The sequence below is a fragment of the Oryza brachyantha genome, chromosome 7 (assembly GCF_000231095.2).
Source record: "Oryza brachyantha chromosome 7, ObraRS2, whole genome shotgun sequence".
NCBI lineage: Eukaryota > Viridiplantae > Streptophyta > Magnoliopsida > Poales > Poaceae > Oryza > Oryza brachyantha.
In genome coordinates, this window is record NC_023169.2 from 9,197,086 (window position 1) to 9,222,305 (window position 25,220).

The 25,220-nt window shown below is 40.1% G+C and overlaps 2 protein-coding genes and 1 long non-coding RNA gene across 3 annotated transcripts; 1 reads left to right on the forward strand and 2 right to left on the reverse strand.

Moving 5' to 3' along the window:
• Nucleotides 1–258: 258 nt before the first annotated feature.
• LOC102703706 (hexokinase-1-like) lies at nt 259–1,810 on the forward strand. Its single transcript, XM_006658455.3, has one exon. The coding sequence runs from the start codon at nt 289–291 to the stop codon at nt 1,687–1,689; it is 1,401 nt and encodes a 466-aa protein (XP_006658518.3). The 5' UTR covers nt 259–288; the 3' UTR covers nt 1,690–1,810.
• A 1,442-nt stretch (nt 1,811–3,252) lies between these two features.
• Nucleotides 3,253–9,466, reverse strand: LOC102721177. The gene is made up of 2 exons (XM_015839831.1): nt 9,393–9,466; nt 3,253–5,312 (listed from the first exon to the last, which is right to left on the reverse strand). The coding sequence occupies exons 1-2, from the start codon at nt 9,464–9,466 to the stop codon at nt 3,254–3,256; spliced, it is 2,133 nt and encodes a 710-aa protein (XP_015695317.1). The 3' UTR covers nt 3,253.
• Nucleotides 9,467–11,537: 2,071 nt separating this feature from the next.
• On the reverse strand, nt 11,538–14,329 carry LOC107304543. The gene is made up of 3 exons (XR_005812188.1): nt 13,751–14,329; nt 12,097–12,195; nt 11,538–11,973 (listed from the first exon to the last, which is right to left on the reverse strand). It is a non-coding gene; the product is annotated as an uncharacterized LOC107304543 (long non-coding RNA).
• Between the last annotated feature and the right edge of the window lie 10,891 nt (nt 14,330–25,220).

Below are 25,220 nucleotides of genomic sequence, written 5' to 3' on the forward strand. Positions count from 1 at the left end.
ATTTTGATCAAGCATCTCTGCATTTGATTTGATTCAGCTTCCGCAGGTAGCCTTACCCTACTCGATCGGAATCGGACTGGGTGGGCGGGCCGGGCGTCTCTCCCACTCGGAATCGATGGCGCCCTCGAGATCGGATTGCTCGGCGCCGCCATTAATATTCATGGCGCGTCGCTCATCCCCGCCTTCTTGTGTTCCGGTCAGTCGCCAAGATTGTTCTTTCTTCGCCCGGGAGCCTGCAGGACCATGGCGGCAGCGGCGTCTGCAGCGCGGCGGGTGCCGGGGCCGGAGATGGCGGCGGCGCAGAGGGTGGTGGCGGAGCTGAGGGAGGCGTGCGCGACGCCGGCGACGCGGCTAGCGGAGGTGGCGGCGGCGATGGCCGGCGAGATGGAGGGCGGGCTGGCGGTGGAGGGCGGCGGCACGATGAAGATGATCGTCTCGTACGTCGATAGCCTCCCCAACGGGGGCGAGGAGGGGTTGTTCTACGCGCTCGACCTCGGCGGCACAAACTTCCGCGTCCTCCGCGTGCGGCTCGCCGGCGGCGAGAAGGAGCGGGTCGCCGAGCGCGTGGTGAGGCGGGGGGTCATGATCCCACCTGGCCTCATGTCCGGCGACGGCGCCACCTCGGAGCGGCTCTTCGGCTTCATCGCGTCCGCGCTAGCGGAGTTCGTCGCCGAGGAAGAAGGTGGCCTCGGCAGCGGCGCCGGCGGCGGCTGCAGGAGGGAGCTGGGGTTCACCTTCTCCTTCCCCGTGCACCAGACGTCCATCGCGTCGGGGACGCTCATCCGGTGGACGAAGGCGTTCGCCGTCGACGACGCCGTCGGCGAGGACGTCGTGGCGGCGCTGCAGGTGGCCATGTCGAGGCGGGGCCTCGACATGCGCGTGGCCGCGCTCATCAACGACACCGTCGGGACGCTCGCCGCGGGCAGCTACTACGACGAGGACGTCGTCGCTGCCGTCATCCTCGGCACCGGCACCAACGCCGCCTACGTCGAGGACGCCGCCGCGATCGCCAAGCTACCCACCGGGCCATCAAGCACCATGGTGATCAACACCGAGTGGGGCAGCTTCGCCGCGCCGTGCCTTCCACTGACGGAGTTCGACGAGGCGCTCGACGCGGAGAGCCTCAACCCCGGCGAGCAAACCTTCGAGAAGCTCATCTCCGGGATGTACCTCGGCGAGATCGTCAGGAGGGTCCTCCTCAAGATCTCCTCCCGTTGCTCCTCCCTCCTCGGCGGCGACGGCGAGCTCGCCACACCGTTCGTCCTCACGACGCCCGACGTCTCCGCGATGCACCACGACGAGACGCCCGACCTGAGCGTCGTCGGCGAGACGCTGTCGCACAGGGTGGGCATCAGCGGCACGTCGCTGGAGACGAGGAGGGTGGTCGTCGAGGTCTGCGACGTGGTCGCCACGAGGGCCGCCCGGCTGGCCGCGGCGGGGATCGTCGGGATCCTGAGGAAGGTCGGGAGGTGCGTCGTGCCCGGCGACGGCCGGAGGTCGGTCGTCGCCGTCGACGGCGGGCTGTTCGAGCACTACGGCAAGTTCCGGCGGTGCATGGAGAGCGCGGTGAGGGAGCTGGTCGGCGAGGAGGCGGCGGAGAGGGTGTTCGTCAAGCTCGCCAGCGACGGGTCCGGGCTCGGCGCCGCCCTGGTCGCAGCGGCTCACTCGCAGTCGCGGACCCTCAACTGATGCGACCAGTGCAGTTTCCAGTGTAATTTGATATGGTCTAATTTAGAACTCAAGTGAAAATTGTGTGAACTTCAAACAAAGCTTGAATGATCTGGTTTCAATTTGCAAGAATAAATTTGAATTACAAGCCTGGTGTATTTCTTTTTTTTTTAATGAGAACACAGTACAACGCAAACGCTAGCAGCGCACGCACACTCCCCTAACCCTAAGAACGCACGCAAACCCTTTATGAGCACCTCCGAAGCCTGGTGTATATTGTACAGTAAAAAGAAAAAATTTTGCGTATGTAGAGACATTAACCAAAGCAGAGTAGGTGCAAAATTAAAATCGCTCAAATTAAAGAATGAATCGAAAATGCAATTCAAGCTTCCACAAGTTGGATCAACAAGGAATCAAGTACTGCTACATGTAATCATCTTAATTGCTAACTTACTATCAATCTATCATCCGTGGCTCTGGTGTGTCTCAGTAGCTGCGCCCCCGTAAAATCAAACGTACGTACGTGTGCTTGCCATTGACAATGTTCATCAGGGGCTCTGCAGGTACCAAGTGGCTGCTGCCAACAGTTTGTCCATTTATTGTTTTCTTTCTGCAATTAATCTCAGAATCAAGTAAATTCCATTCTGTACACATCATTTGAAATTATTGTTTTTCCCTAATACTCAATGTAAAATATGTCTTAAGTCAGACCAGTTAGCATCTACTACCTCTGTTTCACACCCTAACTCCATTCCACAATATAAAACTTATTCATATGAATATTAATAAATCTAAACATATACAAATAATATACTTCAATCAATAAATGAATCTAGGCATAGATAAAATGTCTTCCAATATGAAATGAAGAGTAGTATTATTGAAATTGAATGTAATGCCCACACAGTATTAATACATATGTTGTCCTAATTTAACTGAAGCATATTCTTAATAAAATAAAAGGAGAAAAATGACTGATAACGTAAATAAAATTGGTCAATTAGTCAATGAAATATTATGCTATAAACGTACTCCATCTGCTCTAGAAAAAATCAACTTGTAGGTTTGAATCTAGACATACACTATGTGTCTATGTTCAAAATCCATTTTTTTTTTCTGGAATAAAGGGGGTATACATTAACACTGAGCAAATCAAATCTTTACTTTAGAGATCAAGACAACCAAATAAGGTGGGTATAAGTTGTAGCATCTTACCCAATATATAATCTAAATGATCCAAAAATACTTACTCCCTCCATTTTATATTGTAAAACTTTTAACTTTATATAGATCAATGTGTATGGTTTATATATATATCTAGATATATTAGCAGCCATATGAATCTAGGCATAACTACAAAGTCTTACATCGTGAAACGGAGAGCATGATAAAGGGAAAAAACTCATAGTTGACTGCACAAATAGAGCATAAAAGTACAGGCTAGCAACACACATACCATGACACCAAAGTATATAATGGTTACCACATAGGAAACATGGCCGAAAATTTAGCACCACAGCCCCCAACGAACGAAACTTGTAGGATCAAGCTGAAGAAAATAAAGCTTAAAAAAGTTTCCATCACCTTATGAATAGAGGTTCCCGGCTCTATAGAATAACGGTTCCTTCACATCCCTCAGAAAGGGCACGCCTAGCATAAACAGGAGCATCTTGACGTGCGTGACGAACTCCCCACCAGCTGTCAGCTGCTTGGCGTGGAAACCAGCCCCGCAGTTGTACGAAATGTGGCAAAGCATCTCCAGCCACACCGCAGCAATGAGCTCCCATCGATCGCCAGACTCTTCGATAACAAGCAAGTCGGAGGATACCCTGCGAGCTCGATCGAGCAAAGGGTAATAATCATTAGCGAAGAAGGAGTTCTCCTCATTGCGTATCTCCTCGATCAGCTTCTTCCGATCACCTCCTGATTCACTCTTCTCACGCAGCCAACGTGTAACTTCACGGCGGCCCTTCCTGAGCACGAAATGCCCTTCGCTGCCAGCCATGGTGCCACACTCTGCAATGAGGTACATGATGTACTCAGATAGCACTCTGGTAGGGCCTCTCAGCTCAGCACCGCTGTCTTCATCCTCATCAACAAGCAAGCATATGTCCGTGACCATGTGCCAAAGAAGGGCGCTTGACACAAATTCCAGACCTTGGATGTTACTAACCAGAAGCACTTGCTCAGCTGCCCTACGGAGATGGTCTTGCTTCGCTGCAACCACCCACTGAGCCCACTGGCCACGGAACTTGCCCACACCAAGGTCCCATTCCAGCACGAGCGAAGTGGAGGCTATCTCCAACAGTTTGTCAAGGACCAACTTCTTGACCTCAGGAGAAACGCCAATATGTTTGATGGCTTTGCTGTCATCGATGCCAATACAGCGCATCGCCCGTCGCAACAGGCCAGCACCTGCCTGTTTCTCCTGGATGCAACCCTCGATCATGTTGTACTGAGCCAGCTTTCTTGACCACTCTCCTCGATTGTGTTCATGGAGATGCCTGACCATGCTGAGCAATGCTGCAATTACACCAGGAAATTTTTTGCACAGTGGACATGTTAGTGGAAGAGTGATGATCGTCTTGTATGCCCAGCATGATGAGATGAATGACATGAAGATAGAACATATCTCCAGCACAATGGCGCCAACAAGAAGTATGTAAGATATGATAATATCAGCTGCATCATGTGCCTTTTGTCCAGCCATGGCCCTCACAAACAACGCGAGTGCTGTAGAGATTAGAGCAAGATTAATGATCAAGTGGAAGACAATACAAAATGGGACGATGTGGAAATGGCGCGTCCCAAACTTGGTGTACAAGTAGTCATATATCAGGGAGAGATTGATCTCAGCCAACTTGTATGACATGTGGACAAAATCCTCTGATAATTTAAAAACCTCCACACTCCTTTTGATCTCATTGATATCCTCAGGAAGCAGAGAAATTGAAGGTGTCATGTCCATGAAAAACCCCAGGCTTAATCTGAATCCCTCGGCTGCTACAGCCAGAATGAGCTTGAAATTTCTTTGTTGCTTTTTTTCAATAAGATAGCACAACTGACTGTAATATCCCTGTGTATCCCAGATGGCGTTGCTGGAGGCACGAGAAACAAGATTTGCAGTAGAGCTACTTGTTCCAGGTGCCACAGAGCCAGCTCTCCTGAGTGCCCAAATTCTCTCGGCATACTTGGCTATCCCAAAGATGAACACAAGCACCATGGGAGCGACGAGCTGACTGTCTCCTTGCAGTTGCTTGCTTACAACGTAGATAACCGTCACCATCTGGGTGGCAACGCTCAGCAGGTGGCGCTTCCAGAGAGTGTTGTCCTCCATGGAGAAGGCCGTCATGGTCTCTTGCCCACCGAGGTGGAGCAGCAGGAAGGGTGCCCAGAATAGGACTAGCTTCTGCTGGTTGTGCAGGTCAGCAGCACTGGCGCGTAGTGAGAGGCGGCCAAGGATATAGACCGCAACAGGGTCAGCTGACAGGTAGGCAAGCCACAGAAGCACACTGAGAACACGGGAGCTGTAGCGCTTGCGGAAGCCAGAGGAGAACAAGAGGAACACTTGCAAGGAGAAGCTCGCCAACAGCATGCACTGGAGCTCCCACTTGTTGATGAATTGTTGGGCCCGTGATAGTGAACTGATGTAGTGTACCAGAAAGTTAAAGAATTGAAGAAACAAGAGCGGAAATAATTCCATCTATGTTGTATCCAATTTGATATGTTCCAGAATAAGGACACAAGGGTGAATTTGTACGTAAGATATGCTCTCAACAGCACATGGGGAAGTTTTATTTTAATCATGGTCAATATGCTGGATAATATGACCAAATTTATAAGTATGTTGCAACTAAACCATGACTTTAGAATGCCGCCAAGCAAACACTAACATTTAAAAAATGCCTTGTAGCCATTGTTTTTCCTATCTTTCCATACTATCTTATGTATAATCAAGATTCAACTACATACTATCTTTTAGATAAAGAGAAAATTTTAAGTAAATTATCCATTGCATAAATATAAAGATTAAAGAACACAACGCATGAAGATATGGGTTGTTATAAACATAGGAAGCACTTCATTGTGATAACCTAATCATTTTAGATGCTATACAGAATATAGAAAACCACAAACACCATACCTTTTGGTTACAAGATGTTACTAAGTCACGGCCTCTAATTCTTTTAAGAAAAGACAAATCCATAGATAAAAAAACGGTGCAAATACCAGCCCTGTAACAGTACTCAGTTTGTGTTCTACTCCCTCCCGTTTCAAACTTCATGCAATTCTAGTTGTCTAAAACAACTATTTGTATCTTTGACCATCAAATTCAAGAAACTTTTATAGTTTAACATCCAGATTTATGTTTTTAGATTCACTACGAGTCTACGAGAAATATTTTCATAATATATAATCTGCATGTTATTAAAATATCCAAATTTATAGAAATCAATGGTCAAAGATAGAAATGTTTGACTTAGGACAAAGCTAGAACAACAATAACATGCAAGTTGAAACATGATAGGAGTAAATAATGGCTATCGGTTTTTAATTATAATCTCAGGGGATGTCGTCCAATTTAATCACATAAGATTTTTGGTTCAATTTATATCTTTGCCGTCTATTCCTATGTACCCAGTCTGAATTATACTGTAGCATTGGTTTTTTGCTTGATGATACACTTAACTAGGAACCCTAAAGAGTACACGAGAGAGTAACCAGTAATCCCACTGCAGAAAGCTTAGAATTACGATCGATTCCCCTCTGAATGCGGCTAATCGACGATCTACGGAGTGAATCTGTCAAAACCGCAGCAAAATAATAATAATAATAATAATAATAATAAATTGGGGGAAGAACGCAGCTAGGGCTCACCAATTGATCGAGGGCCAGTCCCATTGCCACGATGAGATCCAAGGTAGTCACGGGTAAGGAGGAAGGGGAAGGAGCTCCCCGTGTGCGGAGGAAGCATGCAGGAAGGGTAGCCGCGGCTCGTCATCGAACCCCGTGTCCACCGAACCCGGCCGGCTGGGGCAGCGGGGTATCCCGGCGCAGGGGACAGCGAAGGCGCAGGTGCGCCTGGAGCGGGCTGGGAGAAGGGAGGTTGGTGGTCCAGCGAGCTCACCGGCGGCGGCGCTGGCGCCGGCGCCGGCGAGGCGAGTCTGCGCTGCAGGATGCGCATGCAGGCGGTAGCGGTGGTGCGCCGCGGCGGCGCGTGAAAGCCCAACAACCGATTTGCGAGTAGTATACGCGGATTTTTTTTCTAATTTCGTACCAAAGACTGACACCCTCGATTATGCCTAATGATAAAATTTAAATTTACTGCATTAACTTTTAGAGCGCTAATAAGTTTTATTTAGAAATTATCTTTCTTTCGTAAATTCGTAAATATGTTATTTGGCTTTTTTTTAAAACTTTTTTCCAAAAAACTAAACAATCACCCTGATTTTCAAAACTACAAAGGATCGGTTACTATTTCATTCCGTATATAAGGTTCCTATGTTTTCTTACAGTACAATCAATGAATCAAACGGCCGTTTCTGTAATTTTTTTATATTTTGAATTTTCTAATTTTTACACTGTATTTCTATCGAAACACTAACCATCTGTTCTCTCAATCCTATGTTTTGAAAGGAAATCATACTTCCTCCATCCAAATTATTCCAAAAATAATTGATTCCTAGTTACAAATCTCGATGTAGGATATGTTTATATTTATATCTAAGAATTTATTTTACTGGCAATGTATTTATTTATTATTTAGAGACTCAGCCAACAAGTAATATTACTAAGTTCACTCGTTGAAAAGTTGGTCATACACGTGTATATGCATAATAACTATGTCTCCAACCGATATAATAAACACCAATTTAAAAGCTTGACTGCAGCGTAGAATTAATCATCAAAAAAATCATCATGTCATACCTGGGATCCTGCCGTACAGCCGGGCATTCCTAGCAGGCCATATTTTATAGGGAACCAAGTTCAAAATTTTTTATATTTTTTAAACATTTTAATAAATAATTTTATTACTAAACCTCCAGAAAAAATATTTTCATCCTATAAACCTTTTGGTCACGCCACTAATATTGACGTGCAAAACGGCTTGCCACGCCATTGTTGGTGGCGTGATAGCATTGTCTTGTCACGCCACTGACCTACACTGATGTGGTCAAAAGGTTCAGTTTTGAAAAAAAATTGTTCGGTGGTTTAGTAATAAAATTACTTACTAAAAAGTTTATTTAATAAAAATTTCACCAAGTTCATAGCTTCTAATCATATATAGTAGACTATGACTATGACTATGACTGACTATGACTAACAAGTTCGTATGTTCATTCTTCCAGCTATATATTGCTATAAAAATACCTAAAAAAAATTAATTTTGTGTCTTATCGAATACAAGATAGAGATAGGGGCAAAAGGGACATTTCGCCCCTACCATCCATGCTGTCATGTCCTGTTAAGGTGCCACATATACACAATTGGTAAAAAAATAGCAAACGCTCTCTTCCCTTCCCTGTGGCAAAAAATTAAGGTACAACCTAAAGTGGCATCTTAAGAGTGGCAATTTCTATAGTTAAATTTCCCTATAAATAGACATTTTTGGTCTGGCAGCAAGCAAATTAAATATCCACGTGAAATGAACTGCAACATGGTAAATTAGATGTGGCGCAAACGACGGTGATTGTTTGATTTTTTTAGAAAAAAATAATCGACATATTTGTAAATGAAAAAATATTTGTGAATAAAACTTTTATATGTAAATTTTTACCGATGTAAAAGTCAAAGTTTTAAAAATATAATTGGTAAAAAAAACACCCTGATCAACTCCAAATTTAAAGTTAAAAATTTTAATTTTGGCTTATAAATACAGATACAAACGAAAAGAAAAGATGAATTTCATTACTCCTACCATGGATGACATGTTCAAATGAAACCCTTCCAACTTTATCATCCTTTGACGTCGTAGTGAACTTCAAAATTGAAATCAGAAATTAAGTTTACGGTGAAGGTGAAAGGCAACCGTTTTGCTTGGTGGTGGGTTGGGTGGGGGATGATGCTCTATACATTTTCATTTTCACTAAATCATGACAGTTATTCATTTCTTCAGGAGCAGGACGACGGGCTGACGGCTTGACCTGGTCGGTCTTCGCTTTCCCCTCCTCGAATTCATGGCTCCTTTCTCTCGCTCTCTTCTTCCTTCGTCCCCAAATTTCGCGGAGTACGTAGATGGTTTGTTCGAAGCTCGACATTTTGAAAATTATACATCACATTCGAACAGGCTTGAGCTATAGTTTTCGAAATTTCTAATGAAAATGACTCGAAAGCTTTCTTCCTCACTACTTATTAAAGAAGCTGATCCCAGAGTTTGAAATCTTCTGTTCAGCTACAAATCCCTGGAAATCCTGGCAGTAAAGTTTTGGATCTTCAGAGTACATAAACTCTGAAACGGTGAACCGATCGACGTCCCTATCTACCATGCGGCGCCAAAAAACTCAGTTTCAAACATCCAACTCCAAATGTTTCCAAACGCAAGAGGACAACCAACCGTGCATGGGGGTACTTAGCTACTACTACGTCCCAATTAGCCCATTCTATTCATGATAAACGATTTCAATTACAGGAAGAATAAACTAAGCAAATAACCAGAGAAAGAAAGAAAGAAAAAAAAGAGATTGGATGCTTAATTAATTTGGTTTTGTGGATTAGTTAATTACCTGGGTTGAGCTGTGGGAGGCAGCTGGTTGGTCCCAAGGACGCCATCTTCTGTGAGCTCTCTGAACACTCTCATCTCTCGCGCCTTTTCAGCAAATTGACTCTTCTAGGGAGCAAGGAATAAAATAAAGGAAAATGGTTCAGGGTTGTCTCCGTGGGGAGGTAACCGATGTGGTCTTGATTAAGGTTGGAATGGGTCGCTTCGCCGCTAGGTTATTCCCTTTTCTTTTTCCTGATTACATGTGTGAGTTATCGATGAAAGATTATCTTATTTTATTTTATGATAGCTATTTAGGTGTAAATGAATGGGATTAACTATTATAATGTTAAAGATCTACTTTAGAAATACTAGTAATATTTCCGTACTAACGCTACGGTGTCAACTATATCAATTGTTAAATTTATTATTATCATACAAAGTGCAATGAGACTTAAAATCGGTCCAAGTTATATATCAAATATTGTGATGTAAAATACAAATAGCATGATCTGTACATATATATTTAACTTGGTACCATCAATTATAATATTTTTATATTGCGACTGTATCCATATAGAAAAACATCAGCATTTGGTAACACCATGACTAATACAATGTGACAATTTAATTAAATCTATCATTTAGCATTAGCAATACACTTAATGATATCTCGTACGCCAAAAAGTATGTTGCTTTCACACTCATTCTCTTGGCATGCCAATAGATGTATCAATGAATGTCTCCTCAGCCCATAGCCATCCTACACATATATTTATTTACGAATTAAAATGTTATACACTATTATAAATAATAAAAGGAAATGCTTTAATGTTAACCTTGAAAGTAGGCAATTGTAATTCATCGTTTCTCCATGCACGCATGAAAAGAAGAATAAGATAACCAAATAGTTCATTGACCGTGCATGTAAATAATTTATAATGATATTTTGTACATGTCATTATTTATCAGTCGACTACATCTTTATACACAGTATTCTTATACACAGTATTCTTTGAGCTCTTTCCTGCTGGGTCTATTTTCATTTTTGGTTTGGCCAAAATCCTTATTGATTTCCTTGACACACCCGTGCATTACCATCTAAATTTTCTGCAAATACCCGAGTTTTCAGTCCACAGAAAGTACATATAATTGCCTACTACTACTGACAATTTTGATAGTTCACTAAACACCTCTGTAAATTAGGACCCTCCATATATACTTCATGATTAGATAAGGTTTGTGGTCCCTGAACAGAACTCTGATAAGATCAACCACACAACCCACATGAGACATGCTACGAAAACTAGAAAAGGTACTGAATATACTTAGCAAAGACACTTCAAATTTCAGACATGCACTCTCCTTTACAATACAAAGCTGGCAAAGCTGCCATAATTGTTCTTAAGAAACAACTTTGCAGAAATATCATTTTTGCTATCGACAAATCATTAATAACAGAAAAAGAAAGAGACAACATTCAACAAGCAATACTCGCATGGAGACTACAGGAAGCAATTTGATCCCTGGATGAACTATAGTAGAATTCAAGTTGCCTTTGGATTCTGAGATCTGGTGATTTTAAGCCCGAAACAAAGATTACTTAGCAAATACAAAGACATGCAACAAAACTATATTTGACAAGGAAATAGTTAGCTCAAAGTACAAATTTCATTTCTAGTATAGCAACCAAAAATAAGCTTTAGAAATAAGTGCACATATAAAGACAAAGGAGCAATCCATCATAATGAATCATTATTAAATATAAATATATACTACTTACTAAAGATAATCTTGCTAGCTATGATTGCAAAATAAAATAATTTAGCTGCAATAGTAAATTGCAGCACCTGATTACAGTTGAATATATGAATCAGTAGTAACCATCATATTTTTTTGACATAATTGCTTTTCATTTTTGCAAAAAAAAATATATTTAAGACATGTTGTGTACATTGTATCCTATTGGTTGTGTATGTCACTAACGTGAACTTTTGGACAAACATTATAAGTCCATCAATAATTTGAGAAATTATTGGATTTCATGGTATATACACAAGGGAAGTGTTTAGCTAACATAAACAAAGTTGCAGTAGGTACAAATAAACGATTTTTAATTTATTACGCCGAACAAAGTTCAGAAAGAAGAATATGTAGTACTACTTAAAACACATGTTATATAAATGTTGGTAAATTGCATGCAAGTAAGCAAAATAGAAAAAGTGTCATTCTAACCAAACTTTTGATCCAATAGGGTTATCATTCATATAAGCTTTGTAACATCCCTGCCCTCGAAGAATCAATGATAGGGCCATTTGATCCATTAATAATAATAAAAGAACATGCTTTAATGCAAAATCATGAAAACCACTTGTTCCTCCATGATACTTTTAAAGTTGAAAATCAATTAAACAACCAGAATTAGTGTCAGCCTTTGGGAAGCTAAACACAAGTCTTTATCTGTCACACCATGTAGTAGTTGATAAAAGAACCATCCTTCTGTAAGAAGCGAGCAACACCAAATGCGAGATCTTCAATTAGTCTATGCTACACAGTTTATTTCTTCAACTGGTCTTTGACGGATGGTTCCTCCAAATTCAGTAAACCTGAATTTTTTGCATATTAAAGCAATTGTACACCACAGTGAATCAACAGAATCAAATGATATTCATTTTTGAAGAAAAGTTATGCCAAATATTGAGCAGAGTAGGGTAGTATTGGCCATTTACAGGTGAAGGAAGCATCCTGCATCCAGTGTCAGGGTACAGTACTGCAGTAAGATCAACCATGTCCTCCAAGTTTAGCTTAATACCAGTTTCTTCTTCAACCTGTCGGCAACGAATGCATCGTTATCAGAAGCTCGTCACAGGCCGCTACTGAATAATCAACATATTACAAATTCTGGTGAAACTTCTGATGCAATGAGTGATATGCAGTATTATTATGGTTTGTGAACCAAACCAGGCCAAAACACGATGAGTGCTAACCATAGTCCTTTCCTATCCTATGATAGCATATTCGTACATCAGATAATCGCTAGAAAAATAAAAAACAAAGATACTGTGTTTACGGACTGCGATGTCGACAAAATCGCCTTTTTCATCATCTAGCATCCCAGCAGGTAGTTCCAATATAAATTTTCCGACATGAACTCTAACCTAAAGTTTTCAGAATGGTCAATACCCAAAGAAGTCTTTGCTACCTACATAAATTTTACACCACTGCAAATCAACAGAATTAAATGATAAGTCCATAATACTCTAGCAAGATATTGCTATCCTTTTTTAGATAAAGTATAAAACAATCACTGCATAAAAGATGCACAAAGCCCAGATAAGCTTTTCCTTGGTGCATGTATATGCATACACTGATTATTTGATTGATCACAGTGATAAGAACCATAAATCTATTATTCTGGTTAGAGCTGTTTTCATGAAAGCTAACCTCTCCTTTGCAAAGCTCTCCATAATTCTCTCAAGGCCTTAATAATAAGGGTAAATAATCAAACATGTGGGAGCTACTTCAAAATATCCTTCACTTTATGTCAACAACAAACAAATATTGACAAAGTTAGAAAATCTTTCAAAGGAAATAGATAGGTAATTCTTTTTTACTCTTGTTCGCCAATATTTCATGAAAATTATAATAATATTCACCTACTTTCATGCCTTTATATGTTTATGGGTGTTGTATACAGTGACATGGACTTAAATAAGATTGTTTAAAAAACCTCAACTCTGAAAAGCATAGCAAAGTGCCAAATCTTTTTTATTACCTACCATGTTCAGTTCATAGATTTTCCTCAACAAGTGAAGGATATTCTGAAGATTGGTTAAGAAGTGCACTCTGAAAAATACAGGCGCTAATTTGCTAATTTTAAACCTAACACCTAACAGAACAATATTATGAAAATTGGTAACAATATTAATGGAATACAGAAAGTTAATGCACTAATTAACAAAAACTCTGCTATTTCTGTAAATTTTCTATTAATATGATCCACATGCCGATTATCTACAACTGGTGACCTATCAGGACTGTTGAATCAAGAACTCTAGAATTTCAGCGCTTAGCATTGAATCCATGCACACAACAAGAACCTATAGTTGAGGGGCATAATGCTGGAATAGATGCTTTTCTGTTAGCTGCTGAATGCTATGTTAATCCACTCTTTCTCTTCGATTTCCATTCCAATTTAGAGTATTTGGATGAAATATCATATCAGCTAATGGAATATAGAAAGTCAGTGCAATAATTTACAGAGAAGCAAGTAGATGGCAGATTTGTTGGTAGTTCACGTGAATCTGCCGGCACTAATATTGTTGGTAGTTCAGATGAAATGGTCAGATTCACATGGGATGGCGTAGCGACGGCATTACTCACTGGTGTGGATGGCCGGGCGCTGGTGGGGATGGCCGGAGGACGACGGCGGGGTGGCGTAGCGTTTGCGAGGCGAAGGATGGCGAGGGTGACGGCGGGGGCGATGGCGCGGCGTCGGCGGTGGGGGTGATGGCGAGGCCGACGGCTGCCATGGTGACGGCACGGGGGTGGCACAGCGACGGCGAGGTAGATCGAAGAAATAGACCTATCAAGCAGCGACAGACATATCTGATGTGTTGTGCTTTGCTTGTGGTAACTGTACGTTGGGAACGCAGGATCCGACGCCGGCCGGGCATTGGCGTGGGCGTGGCCGGTGGCGTCCGGCAACAGCGGTCGGCGTTGGGGCGGTGAGATCTGGTGCCGGCCAGGAGCGCCGGCCCGGCCGGCGGCTGGCGTGGGCGCGACCGGTGGTGGATGAGAGAGTGGGCGCGTCCGGCGGCGGGGTAGAAACCATCGGCGTGGGCGCGGTAGCGACGGGCGGCAGCGGCGGTCAGCACCGTGGGGGAAGACTTGTGGCGGGCGACGGGGGTGGAGGGCGAGACCGCGACGGGGATTTCGCAGCGTGTCAGCCGCGGGCGCGTAGTCAGGGGAGGGGTGTGTACTAGGTATGATCGGAGAGAGAGAGACATTTTAGATTGTTTTACACCATTGCATATGTAAATTTAACGGTGGAAAATTGATTGAGTTATTTCTGTATATGTTTGTTGGGATAATTATAGAAAATTTTTAACTCCTCCTTTTTATATTAGTATAGATAAGATGATAAACGTATATATAAAGCAAAAGATGAGTAAAACGCTAGGGAATAAACTACCCAAAATAACGCATGGAAGAGGATACTGCGAAAGCATGAGTTCATATCCTCTACGATTACGATAGTGTAGTTATAGTCACTGATATGTGGACCTATCATAATGCCAGAGGATATGTACCTACAAACGCACATTCTTACCTAACTAAATGAGTGGATTAATGGTCTAATAAAATTAAAACAAAATTAGTATCCCCTGATACCTAAGCTCTCAATATGTATGGTTTTTATCCTAGAAAATATGATGTCTCTCAATAGATCATAAAATTTATTGAACAACCGTAATAAAGGATTAATTGTGTCATCTTTAATAAGCTAAGATCATGTATATAAAGTCTTATCATAAATTATTTTTAAATTATTAATAAGATATTTCGCTTATAATTAATTTCAATGAAGCAATGAATATAAGCCGCAAGTAGTTGCCGGCTGCGCCGGCATGTTAATGGGCTAGAATCCGGACCACAACCACCCAATCCACCTCCTCTAAAAGTACTACACAAAACAAGCCTACTCCACTTTCTCAGCTTTAACATCCAAACCGACTCAACCGAAACCATTGTAGCCAAATGGGTGGGATCCATTTCAAACCCCATGGACTGGGACTCCATGGATCCACAGATGCATGTAGGGGTGTAAGTGGGCACGATAGAGAAAACCTAAAAACATGAACGAGGCAATCTAGCCAGACAAGACCCATAATCGTCCTCGGCGCGATATGTTTTGCCGTGAGTTCATCGTTGTCACATCAAGCCTGCATGGCGTTAGGTGAGCTTGGGCCTATTTGGGAGAGTTTTTGTTACTTGTAGCTCCTCATAGAATCTCTAAAAGTCAAAAATCTCTAAATAGCACACAACTTCTATGAACATGAAGTTATAGAATCTAAAGAATGAATTAGAAGCAAGAAGATAACAAATCCAGTTTTTCTAGATTATGAGAAGTTGACTTCTCATAATTTTAAACTCCTCCAAACATGCCCCTTGTCATCCTTACCGCAAATCCACGATCTATATCCTCACACCGCCATGTTGTATGCCGAGTATAAGACGCGTATCCGGTACTCTTCTTCTTCTTCTTCTTCTTCTTCTTCTTCTTCTTCTTCTTCTTCTTCTTCTTCTTCTTCTTCTTCTTCTCCTCGCCAATGAGATGACGATAATTCATTGCCCCTGCTTGGTTTAGCCTTCTCGTCGCGTGTGAAAATAACACTCTGTTTACTTACCTTCGATCTCTCATGCTGGACATGTAATTACTGTGGGTATTAGTGTGGAGATATTTTTAACTCTTCAATAATTCCTTAGTCTATGACAATGGGAATGGTACATTCTGAACCATGTTTCCTTCTAAGGCTGAACTACAGCGTATGATTGAATGGGGAAAGGTGGACACTAAGATAGGACATGCTTCAATAAAAAATACAGAAAGGGGTGTGGGTAATGAAGTGAAGTACATTGTTCCAAAGGTGTGGGTGCAGTGTAGAGGTCTTACAAGAGAATTGAGGGAGTACTTAATTATTTGGTCTGTCGGTCATATTTTGGGTGTAACCAAGGAAGTGGACATGAAATTTTCTAGAAAGTATGGTGTGGCTCATTTTCAGGCCTTAGTCCTTGATCTTGCGGGCCATTCAAGAGTCTATTGATGTGGTCATTGGTGATTATCTTTATGAGTTGCACTTTAAAGTTGAGACTCAAGGGGATGAGTTGGAACCAATGCCGATGGATATGGATTTTGATGAGGGTTCTAGTGAGGGGAATAAAGATAAGAGGGTGGATGATTTGGTGGCATCACAGAAAATGTATACATGTGATTCCTCAAAGGCAGGCCAAGGAAACCTTGGTACTTCTGTATCTGATGGGCCACAGGATGGGTCAGTTTCTATGGAAGGATTGACTGCTTCTAATGAGGAATATGATGGACTCATTGAGGATCTTACAGAGGAGGAGGAGGAGAGACAGGCTGTGAAGGAGAAGATATCAATGGATGGACCAATCTTGGAAGTGTTGGCAGCAGTGCGAGAAGCTTATGTGGCTAATTCTCCAAGTAGGCACAGCAAAAGGAGGGTACATGATTCAAATCAGCATTCTTTGGAGAGTGCCAAGAAGATAAAGTCTGTTCGTAATCTTGAGAATCTTCCTTCTAAAGGTGAGTCTAGTAATTTATCAAATTGTCCTAATACTATTAATTTAGTTTAAAAACTAAATGATTTAGGAGTGATTATACATGATAATACTGCCGATTTGTTAAATGAGTTAGATATATGTGAAGTATTACCCACACATGAATTAGTACAAAAACAAAATTGTGTCTCTTTAGATGTAGAGGGTAATGATTCAGAGGGGAGGTAGATCAGTTAATTTTGAGTAAGTTGTGTTTTGACATAACGGACGAGTTGATTGATTCGGGTGGTGATCAATTATATGAGTTTAAAGCTACTTCCGACTTGAAAAAAGCCTCTCTTATGAATAAACGCAAATATAGCGTTCATAAAAAATCAAGTATTGTTAAATGAGAGGAATCTTTTGGAATAGTGATGGGTTTAAAGACCCAAAAAATATTGTTTCCTTTCTGATTTGACTAGGGAACATGATCTTAATTTTATTGCTATTTCAGAAACTATTAAAAGATTTTTTTGGATTCTTTCCTTCGGAATTTATGTGCTGGTAAGGAATTCTTATGGCACTGTAAACCTTGTAGGGGAAGATCCGGTGGAATGTTGATGGGAATTGATTTATAGATGTTTGATATTGGGGCAATTGAAGAGGGTGAATTTTTTATTATGTTCCATTTACGTAATAAGGAAGGCAATTTTAAATGGGCTCTTGTTTCGGTATATGGGCCTGCACAAGTTGAATTTAAGGAATCTTTTTTAGTAGAGCTAGTTAATTTGTGTAACCATGAGAGCCTGCCAATTTTAATTGGTGGAGATTTTAATATTTTAAGGAGCCCAGGAGAAAAAGTAATGATAACCACAATGATAAATGGCCATTTTTATTTAATGCTATTATTGATAGGTTGTCTTTGAGAGAACTACAATTGTCAGGAAGAAAATTTACTTGGGCAAATAGCCTTGTTCCAACTTTTGAAAAACTTGATAGAATTTTAGTTTCTACTGATTGGGAGGAAAAGTTTCCTTTGTCAACTGTGCTTGCTCTTAATAGAGATATTTTAGATCATACTCCTTTACTATTAAATAGTAATTTGGTTTCTTCGAATTTTCAACAACCTTCTTTCAAGTTTGAACTTGGTTGGTTGCTGAGGACTTCTATGACATGGTAAAGGAAGTTTGGGAGTTAGAATATCCAGGGGTTTCACCGATGGAAAGATGGCAAGCTAAAATTCTTAAGCTTAGACAACATTTAAGAGGATGGGAAAAAGTGTGAGTGGAGCTAATAAGAAAGAAAAAATGCTATTAGATAAGCTTGATGTTTTAGATAAGAAGGCAGAGGTTGTTCTTCTATCACAGAGGAATTAGATATTAAACAAGCTTTAAATTCACGTCTTGCATTGTTGTTGAGATAAGGAGAAATAAAGTGGTACCAAAGATCTAAAGTTAAGAATTTGATAGAAGGTGATCTAAATACTAAGTTTTTTTTCATTTAGTTGCAAATGGCAAGCATAGGAAAACTAGAATTTTCAGTTGCAACAAGATGATCAAGTAATTACGGGTGATGTTAATTTGAAGAAAATATTACTACTTATTAAAAGGGTCTTTTTGGTCCTCCAAATGATTCTTATTTCAGTTTGGATGAGACTATAAGAGAGGATATTCCTCGAGTATCTACACAACAAAATGAGGCTTTAATTGCTCCTTTTTCTAAAAAAGAGGTAAGAGATGCGATTTTCCAAATGGAACATAATAAAGCTCTAGGTCCTGATGGATTTCCTGTAGAGTTTTATCAGAGCAAGTTCAATAGTACATCCAACTACTATCTCCAATTCATCTATGGCCAATCTAATAGCCAACTCATATAATAGATACCTACAAAACATATATCACCATGTCCCACATGTCATACATACATTGTGTATTGAAGTCTGTGCTACAACTGATTATAAATTAGTAGCCCACTCCTTTTCTCTCTCCTCTCTTATCTCCTTAAAATATGTTTATAGCTTGCTTATAACTTGCTATTGCACCTGCTCTCAAATGTTCTAGAATATTATCAAGTCTGACCTCATGGATTTGTTCTTGGATTTTTATGAAGGAGTTTTACCGTTATATTCTTTAAATTTTGGTATTGTTATTCTTTTACCCAAATGTAATGAAGCTATTAGAATACAACAATATAGACCTATATGTTTGTTGAATGTTAGCTTTAAAATTTTTACTAAAGTGGCAAGTAATCGACTGGTGGGTGTAGCTCAAGAGGTTATAAGTCCAACTCAAACAAATTTTATTCCGGGTTGGAATATTATGGAAGGGGTAGCTATCCTACATGAAACTCTACGTGAGTTGAATAAGAAAAAAAACAAAATGGAGTAATTTTTGAAATCGATTTTGAGAAGGCCTATGATAAGGTTAATTGGTCTTTTGTGCAACAAATCCTACGAATGAAGGGCTTTTCATCTAAATGGTGTCAATGGATTGCTTCTTTTATTCAAGGTGGTAACGTTGCAATCAAAGTTAATGATCAAATTGGACCTAATTTTCAAACAAAAAAGGGGTTGAGATAAGGTGATCCTTTATCTCCGATTCTTTTTAATATAGTTGTGGATATGCTAGGTATATTAAATAAGGGTTAATTAGATACATGTCATTATAATTTTGCCAGTTTTGAAATATGCCATTACAATTTGACTAATTGTAAATATGTCATTATAAAATTATAATTTTAGAACTATTTCGGATATACCATTTTTGGACCAAATTTCTCTTTGCACATGCCAAAGTCAAAATAAACAGTAGATGGGCAATATGGTCCAAAAATACACCGAAAGGGTATGGAGTGGCATATTTATAATAGTTCTGAAATTATAATGGCATCCTTACAATTAGTCGAATTGTAATGGTATATTTCAAAACTTGCAAATTTATAATGGCATGGATCTAATTAACCCATTAATTAAACGCGAAAGGAAAATGTACATGTAGCATGTATTGTTCCTCATCTTATTGATGATGGTTTATCTATTTGGCAGTATGCAGATGATATGTTAATTTTTATGGACCATAACATAGAAAAAGCAAAGAATATGAAGTTATTTTTAATTGTATTTCCTCAATTGTTAGGTCTAAAAATTAACTTTCATAAAAGTGAACTTTTTTGTTTTGGAGAGGCTAAGGTTAATGAGCATTTTTATTCGAATTCGTTTGGATGTAAGTTAGGTAATCTCCCTATGCGATATCTTGGAATTCCAATGCATTTTAGAAAGCCAAGGAATTTTTATTGGAAGCATATAGAGGAGAGGATGGAGAAAAAACTTAGTAGCCGGAAAGGCAAGCTTTTATCGGTGGGTGTTGATTAATTCTGTTCTGTCAAGTTTAGTCATGTTTATGTCATCTGTTTTTGAGATCCTGAAAGGTGTTCTAAAAAAATGTATTTTTATAGATTTCGTTTCTTTTGGCAAAATGATAGTCATAAAAAGTACAAATTAGCTAAATGGAACTTATTATGTCAACCAAAGGAACAAGGGGTTTAGGAATACATAACTTAGAAATTCATAACAGCTGTTTGGTAAATGGCTTTTTAAACTAATTAACGAGGACGGGGTTTGGAAAAACTTACTCAGAAGGAAGTATCTTAAAAATCAAACAATAACATGGGTGGTCAAAAAACCTAGTGATTCCCTTAAATGTATCCTTTAGAAGATCTTTGTTTGGTCATAGTAGACAACTCTGATATAACTTGGTTGCGGGTATTATACATGTTTATCTGAACAATAAAACTGATGTGTTTAGATGGAATCTCCATCAAAATGGCAAATTTTCGGTTTGTCTATGTATTCTGCCTTAATAAATAATGGTCATTCTTTTAGGAATAAATGAATACGGAAATTGAAAATACCCCTCAAGATAAAGGTTTTTTTAGGAACTTATTTAAGGGTGTAGTTTTGACAAAAGATAATTCAGCTAAGAGGAACTGAGATGGTAGTTTGAAGTGTTATTTTTTATGCACAATGAAACTATACAACATCTGTTTTTTGATTGCCATTATGCCAAATTTATATAGAGATGTGTCTTCATATCTTTGGGGTTGAGAGCACTATATAGTTTTGATGATTTAGGAGGGAGCTGGTTGTATGGAAAGAGGGTGTAGGTCAAAAATCTGATGTTAATAGGAGTGTCTGTAATTTGCTGGGCTCTTTGGTTAAGTAGGAATGATGTGGTTTTCGACAAATTCCATCCAAAATCATATTTGCAAGTTTTTTTCAGAGTGACGTATTGGCTGAGGTTTTGGATGATCCTATAAAATCATGATGAGAACAAGGAAGTCATCTTTATTGTCAGTCGGAAGCTGGAGATTTTGGCTATGCAAGTGTTTGGGCTCCCACTTTGGTTGGAGATTATTGAATAATTTCTGTTATTTCTCTCTCGCTTAGTGAGTTTTATGGCTTTATGGATAGACCAATTTCGTTCGTTCGGTAATTATAAACTTTGTAATAAGTGGTTGTACCTTCTTTGAAGTCAAGACTGAATATTAATCCATTATCTAAAAAAAAATTATTTCCTTCATGGCTGGCTGCAAAAGATCGATGATTTTAAAACAACAGAGAGCAAACCTGATCGCTTTGCATGCATGATTTAGTTTACAACCTTACAGGGAGGGGGACTTGCGATCGAAATTCCCCTGAAAGAAGCGGAGTTTATTTACTCATGGCTACTGATATGATACTGTCAGCTGCTGCTGCCACTGATCAGGTCCTCCGCCGGCGCAACGACGAGCTCGATCGCTCGTGTCCGCCGGCAGCCAGCCAGGGACGGGTAGAAGGGTAGGTCACTCCGCGCGGCGCAACGACGGACGCGGCCGTGAGTGGGAGCGGACGGAGATGGGCCTCCGGATCGACGAGGTGGTCGTCCTCTAGCTCCACGTACGGTAGCAGACGAGCCTAGCTAGCTAGCTAGGTAGGCGGTCCCCGACGACGCGACGGCGAACGATTGATTGGTGGCCGGCCGGACGCCGTGGAGCGCTGAGCGCCGCGCGCCGCCGGACAACGACGGAGAGATGGGACGCCTGCGGATTGGACGGTGAGGCGAGGCGCAACGGATGGGTGAGCCTGGCCAGCCTTCCCTTTTCTGTCTCCACCCTACAGAAACAACAACGAAAGAGACCGGTATGGATGGACACGACAAAGAAGAAAGGGCACTTTCAGGAGGGTTAGAGGTCAACCTCTGTTGACTGCCTCTACTCTCTAGGGCATGTACAAGTACAACTCTGCTATTATTCGCTCCGACTTTCTTTTGTTTTACGTTTTTTTACTTTTTATCTACGTTTAACTATCCATCTTATTTAAAATTTTTAAAAATTATGTTATGATTTGTTTTTTATCAAATATACTTCACACATGATTTATATTGTATAAAAAATTTTAAATAGTACGAATGTTGAAACTTAGATTTAAAAAGATAATGGTATCAAATAAAACAAACCGAAACCGATAGAGCAGCAGGTGTTTTTATAATGGTTGACATGGGAAATTCGCTAACATGGAAGGAGAGGGAAACATCGGTGTTAAGTTTAACAGTGGCTTGATATCTACTCTTAGTCTTTATAAAAGAAAATTTGTTCTGTGGAGATGGGTGAAAGGAAAGAAGGTTAGTAAACATTTTTGGGGTATTAGTGATCAGGCTCCTAATCTTTTGGCTTATGTTTACGCTTAATTATAAATCAAAATTTGAATTATGAAACTTAAGAGTCTATACATGACATTAGCTTTGAATATGTCGTAAAATATCACTTATGTCACAATGGCAGATACGAAATTGTTTCTTCCATTCCATAGATAGAGATTAGATGTAAATCCATGAAGCTCACAAAATTCCTATTGAATCCCGTCCATTTATATCCAGATAGGACAACATAGTGTTCTACTCCCTCTATTTATATAGGACTTTATAGCATTGTCTAGATTCATATGGATACTAATGAATCTAGACATATATATGAATTATATACGTTTATCAATGGATGAATTTAAGCAAGACTAAAAAATCTTACGATATGAAACGGATGTAGTAGTTTACATCGTACATAGGAAGTATGAATGCATATGGAGAAACCATGATATAAATGGCTGCATTTCACAGCTAGTGTATAAATAACCGATCTGTCGATAGCAACATAAACATTTTATCACATATATCCCTGTTCTTCGTATGTTTGTAATTTACATTGTATATATCATAATATTATAGTTTAGGACATCACCACCATGGAATAGTTTCTGCTGTTCTTGAGATGGCTGCATGAACAGTTTTGAAATTGAAACTGAAAGAAACAGTTTCGTCAGTATATACATCACTTGCTCTAGGCAGAGAAAATAAATTTACTTGTTAGTACTAGTAATTAAATAGACAGTGCAAGGGTAAGGATTAATTAAGGAGAAAGGAATTTTACTTGTCAAATGGCAGCCACATAGATCGTGTAGCGCCGTATAAGATGAACGACAGGAGAGCCAGAACTATATTGTCTATTGTGAGTTAAGGCCAACTAAGTATTAATTGGCTATATTTCCATATTGTAGTTTTTATTTTATAAGAAGAAAAAGAAATCATGCAATTCATAATGACCATTTTTGTTTGGCCAAGGACAACACATTTGACGAGCTCAATATGAACAGTATATACGGAATAATATCCTCGGAAATGTCTTGGAACCATCTTTTTCCGAGAATAAAAGTAACTAAACAAATGAATTAAAGTTTTACCATAAATTGTTTTTAATTGCTAACACGTTGATCGATGTTGCTATTTGAGGGTATAAACAAATGAATTAACTCTTGTAAAATTTAAAATTTGTTTTTGATGAGAAGTGTTTTGATTTTTCGACTGTTTTGAGAAATCGGATGAGAGAAAATTATATGGTATTGCACAAATAATAAGCTTTACATCACACGACGTTGCAAAGAAAATGGTTGAATAATTTTTGAATTATTATAAAATGTGAAAACCGAAAGGCAAATCAAGTAACGGCGTACAACATTACCTGGAGCAAGCATCTAAGTAGGGTTTTTACCATCATTGAGAAATATTTTGAGGTACCAACTATTTTAGTATAAAATTCTAATCCCTTACTATATATGTATTGTATCTGAAGATACTAAATTTTTACACAGAAAAATATGATACCTAGAAAAAACTCCTGTGAGTCGAAGACAACACCCCAAACGTAGAGGCAATAGCTGTGGGGTGGGCTATGTAGAGACAAATGCCTTTGAAAATATATGCAAGCTACGGAAAAAAAAGACAAGGGAAGAAAACATAAAGGACTTGTAACTCAATACCCCGTGCGGTCGCACGTTGCTGAGTGATGGGCTAATGGACGGATTAACGGCATTAAAAAATAAATATATGGCCGGGGAGATCAATAGACCTGTAACTAAAAGCTAAAAATTAAAGCTGTTTGGACATACCATAATTAGAACGATAAAATGCACGTGGGTAGAGGAAGAATTAAAGGAGTTCAACTTCAGTTTCATGTCATCTCGGACATTCATCTAGCTCTGCAGCAGACGATCCAACGGTCGAAGATTTTCGGCGCGGCGTGGTTTAGGGTTATTGAGCTTTTGGTTGCATGGGAAGTTGGGAACTACATATAAGTAATAAAGTTTTTGAAGTGAAAAATGTCAAATGTGAAGCCCTATAAAATCAACCTAATGTCCAATCGACCTGGATATAGAATGGAATTCCGTTTTGTACAAAAAATATTCCTTCCAATCAATAACATATTCTTGTAATGCGGTAAAGGGTCAAACAAACATGTCCAAAAATCTAGCAAAAGAGCGTGACCACGACCCTTTGAAGAGAGCCAAATTGTTTGAAATTCTTCAGTTTTCCCATTATATTTTAAAGGAGGCTTTAACATCTGAAAAGAAAAACCAGGCGAGAGAAAACAAGGTAATTTTTTTTGAAGGGTACTCAGCATGCACACAACACACATCACTCACAGACACACGTACGCGTCCTTACCACACGTTTAGAATTTTGGATGCACACGCATGTGAGGGAAAAATGCCTAGATGCGACGCACGAGTTACGATCTCCGGGATCGAACTCTCATGGGCTGCTCGAGCGCCCGTGTGGGTAGCCACCAGAGCAACGCTCGGTTCTCAGAAAATGAGGTAATTTACGAGCTGAGAGAAAGAAATATCGCCCAATAGAAACCAGGTGCAAGCAAGCAGCAGCACAGAGAAAAAAAAGAAAGGATACTGAACAGGCAGCGCTCCCACCAGTCCAAGACGTAGAGCCCAAAGGTGACGTTGTACAGGAACAGCTTCCTGCTGATCCACCCCATACGCTCTGGCACCAAATCCTCCCCTCTCACCTTTCCATTCTCTCCCACCGGCTGCTCAATCTTCCCGGCCATATGTATAGCTCAGCTGTACGCTGTAGCTGCTCTTTCTCTCTTGCTCACAGGGAGAAGATGTGTCTGTTGGGTATATGTTTTGATTGATATTTATAGCTAGCAGGCACGCATGGCGCGTGGATTTTTTTTTGTTGATTTCTTG

What these genes read in the sequence shown, in the direction of transcription:
- LOC102703706 (XM_006658455.3), top strand. Translation starts at nt 289, where the DNA reads ATGGCGGCGGCGCAGAGGGTGGTGGCGGAGCTGAGGGAGGCGTGCGCG.
- LOC102721177 (XM_015839831.1), bottom strand. Translation starts at nt 9,466, where the DNA reads ATGAGAGTGTTCAGAGAGCTCACAGAAGATGGCGTCCTTGGGACCAAC. An exon ending in CCTCCCACAGCTCAACCCAG is followed by an intron (nt 5,313 to 9,392) that starts GTAATTAACTAA and finishes ACACTACATCAG; the next exon opens with TTCACTATCACGGGCCCAAC.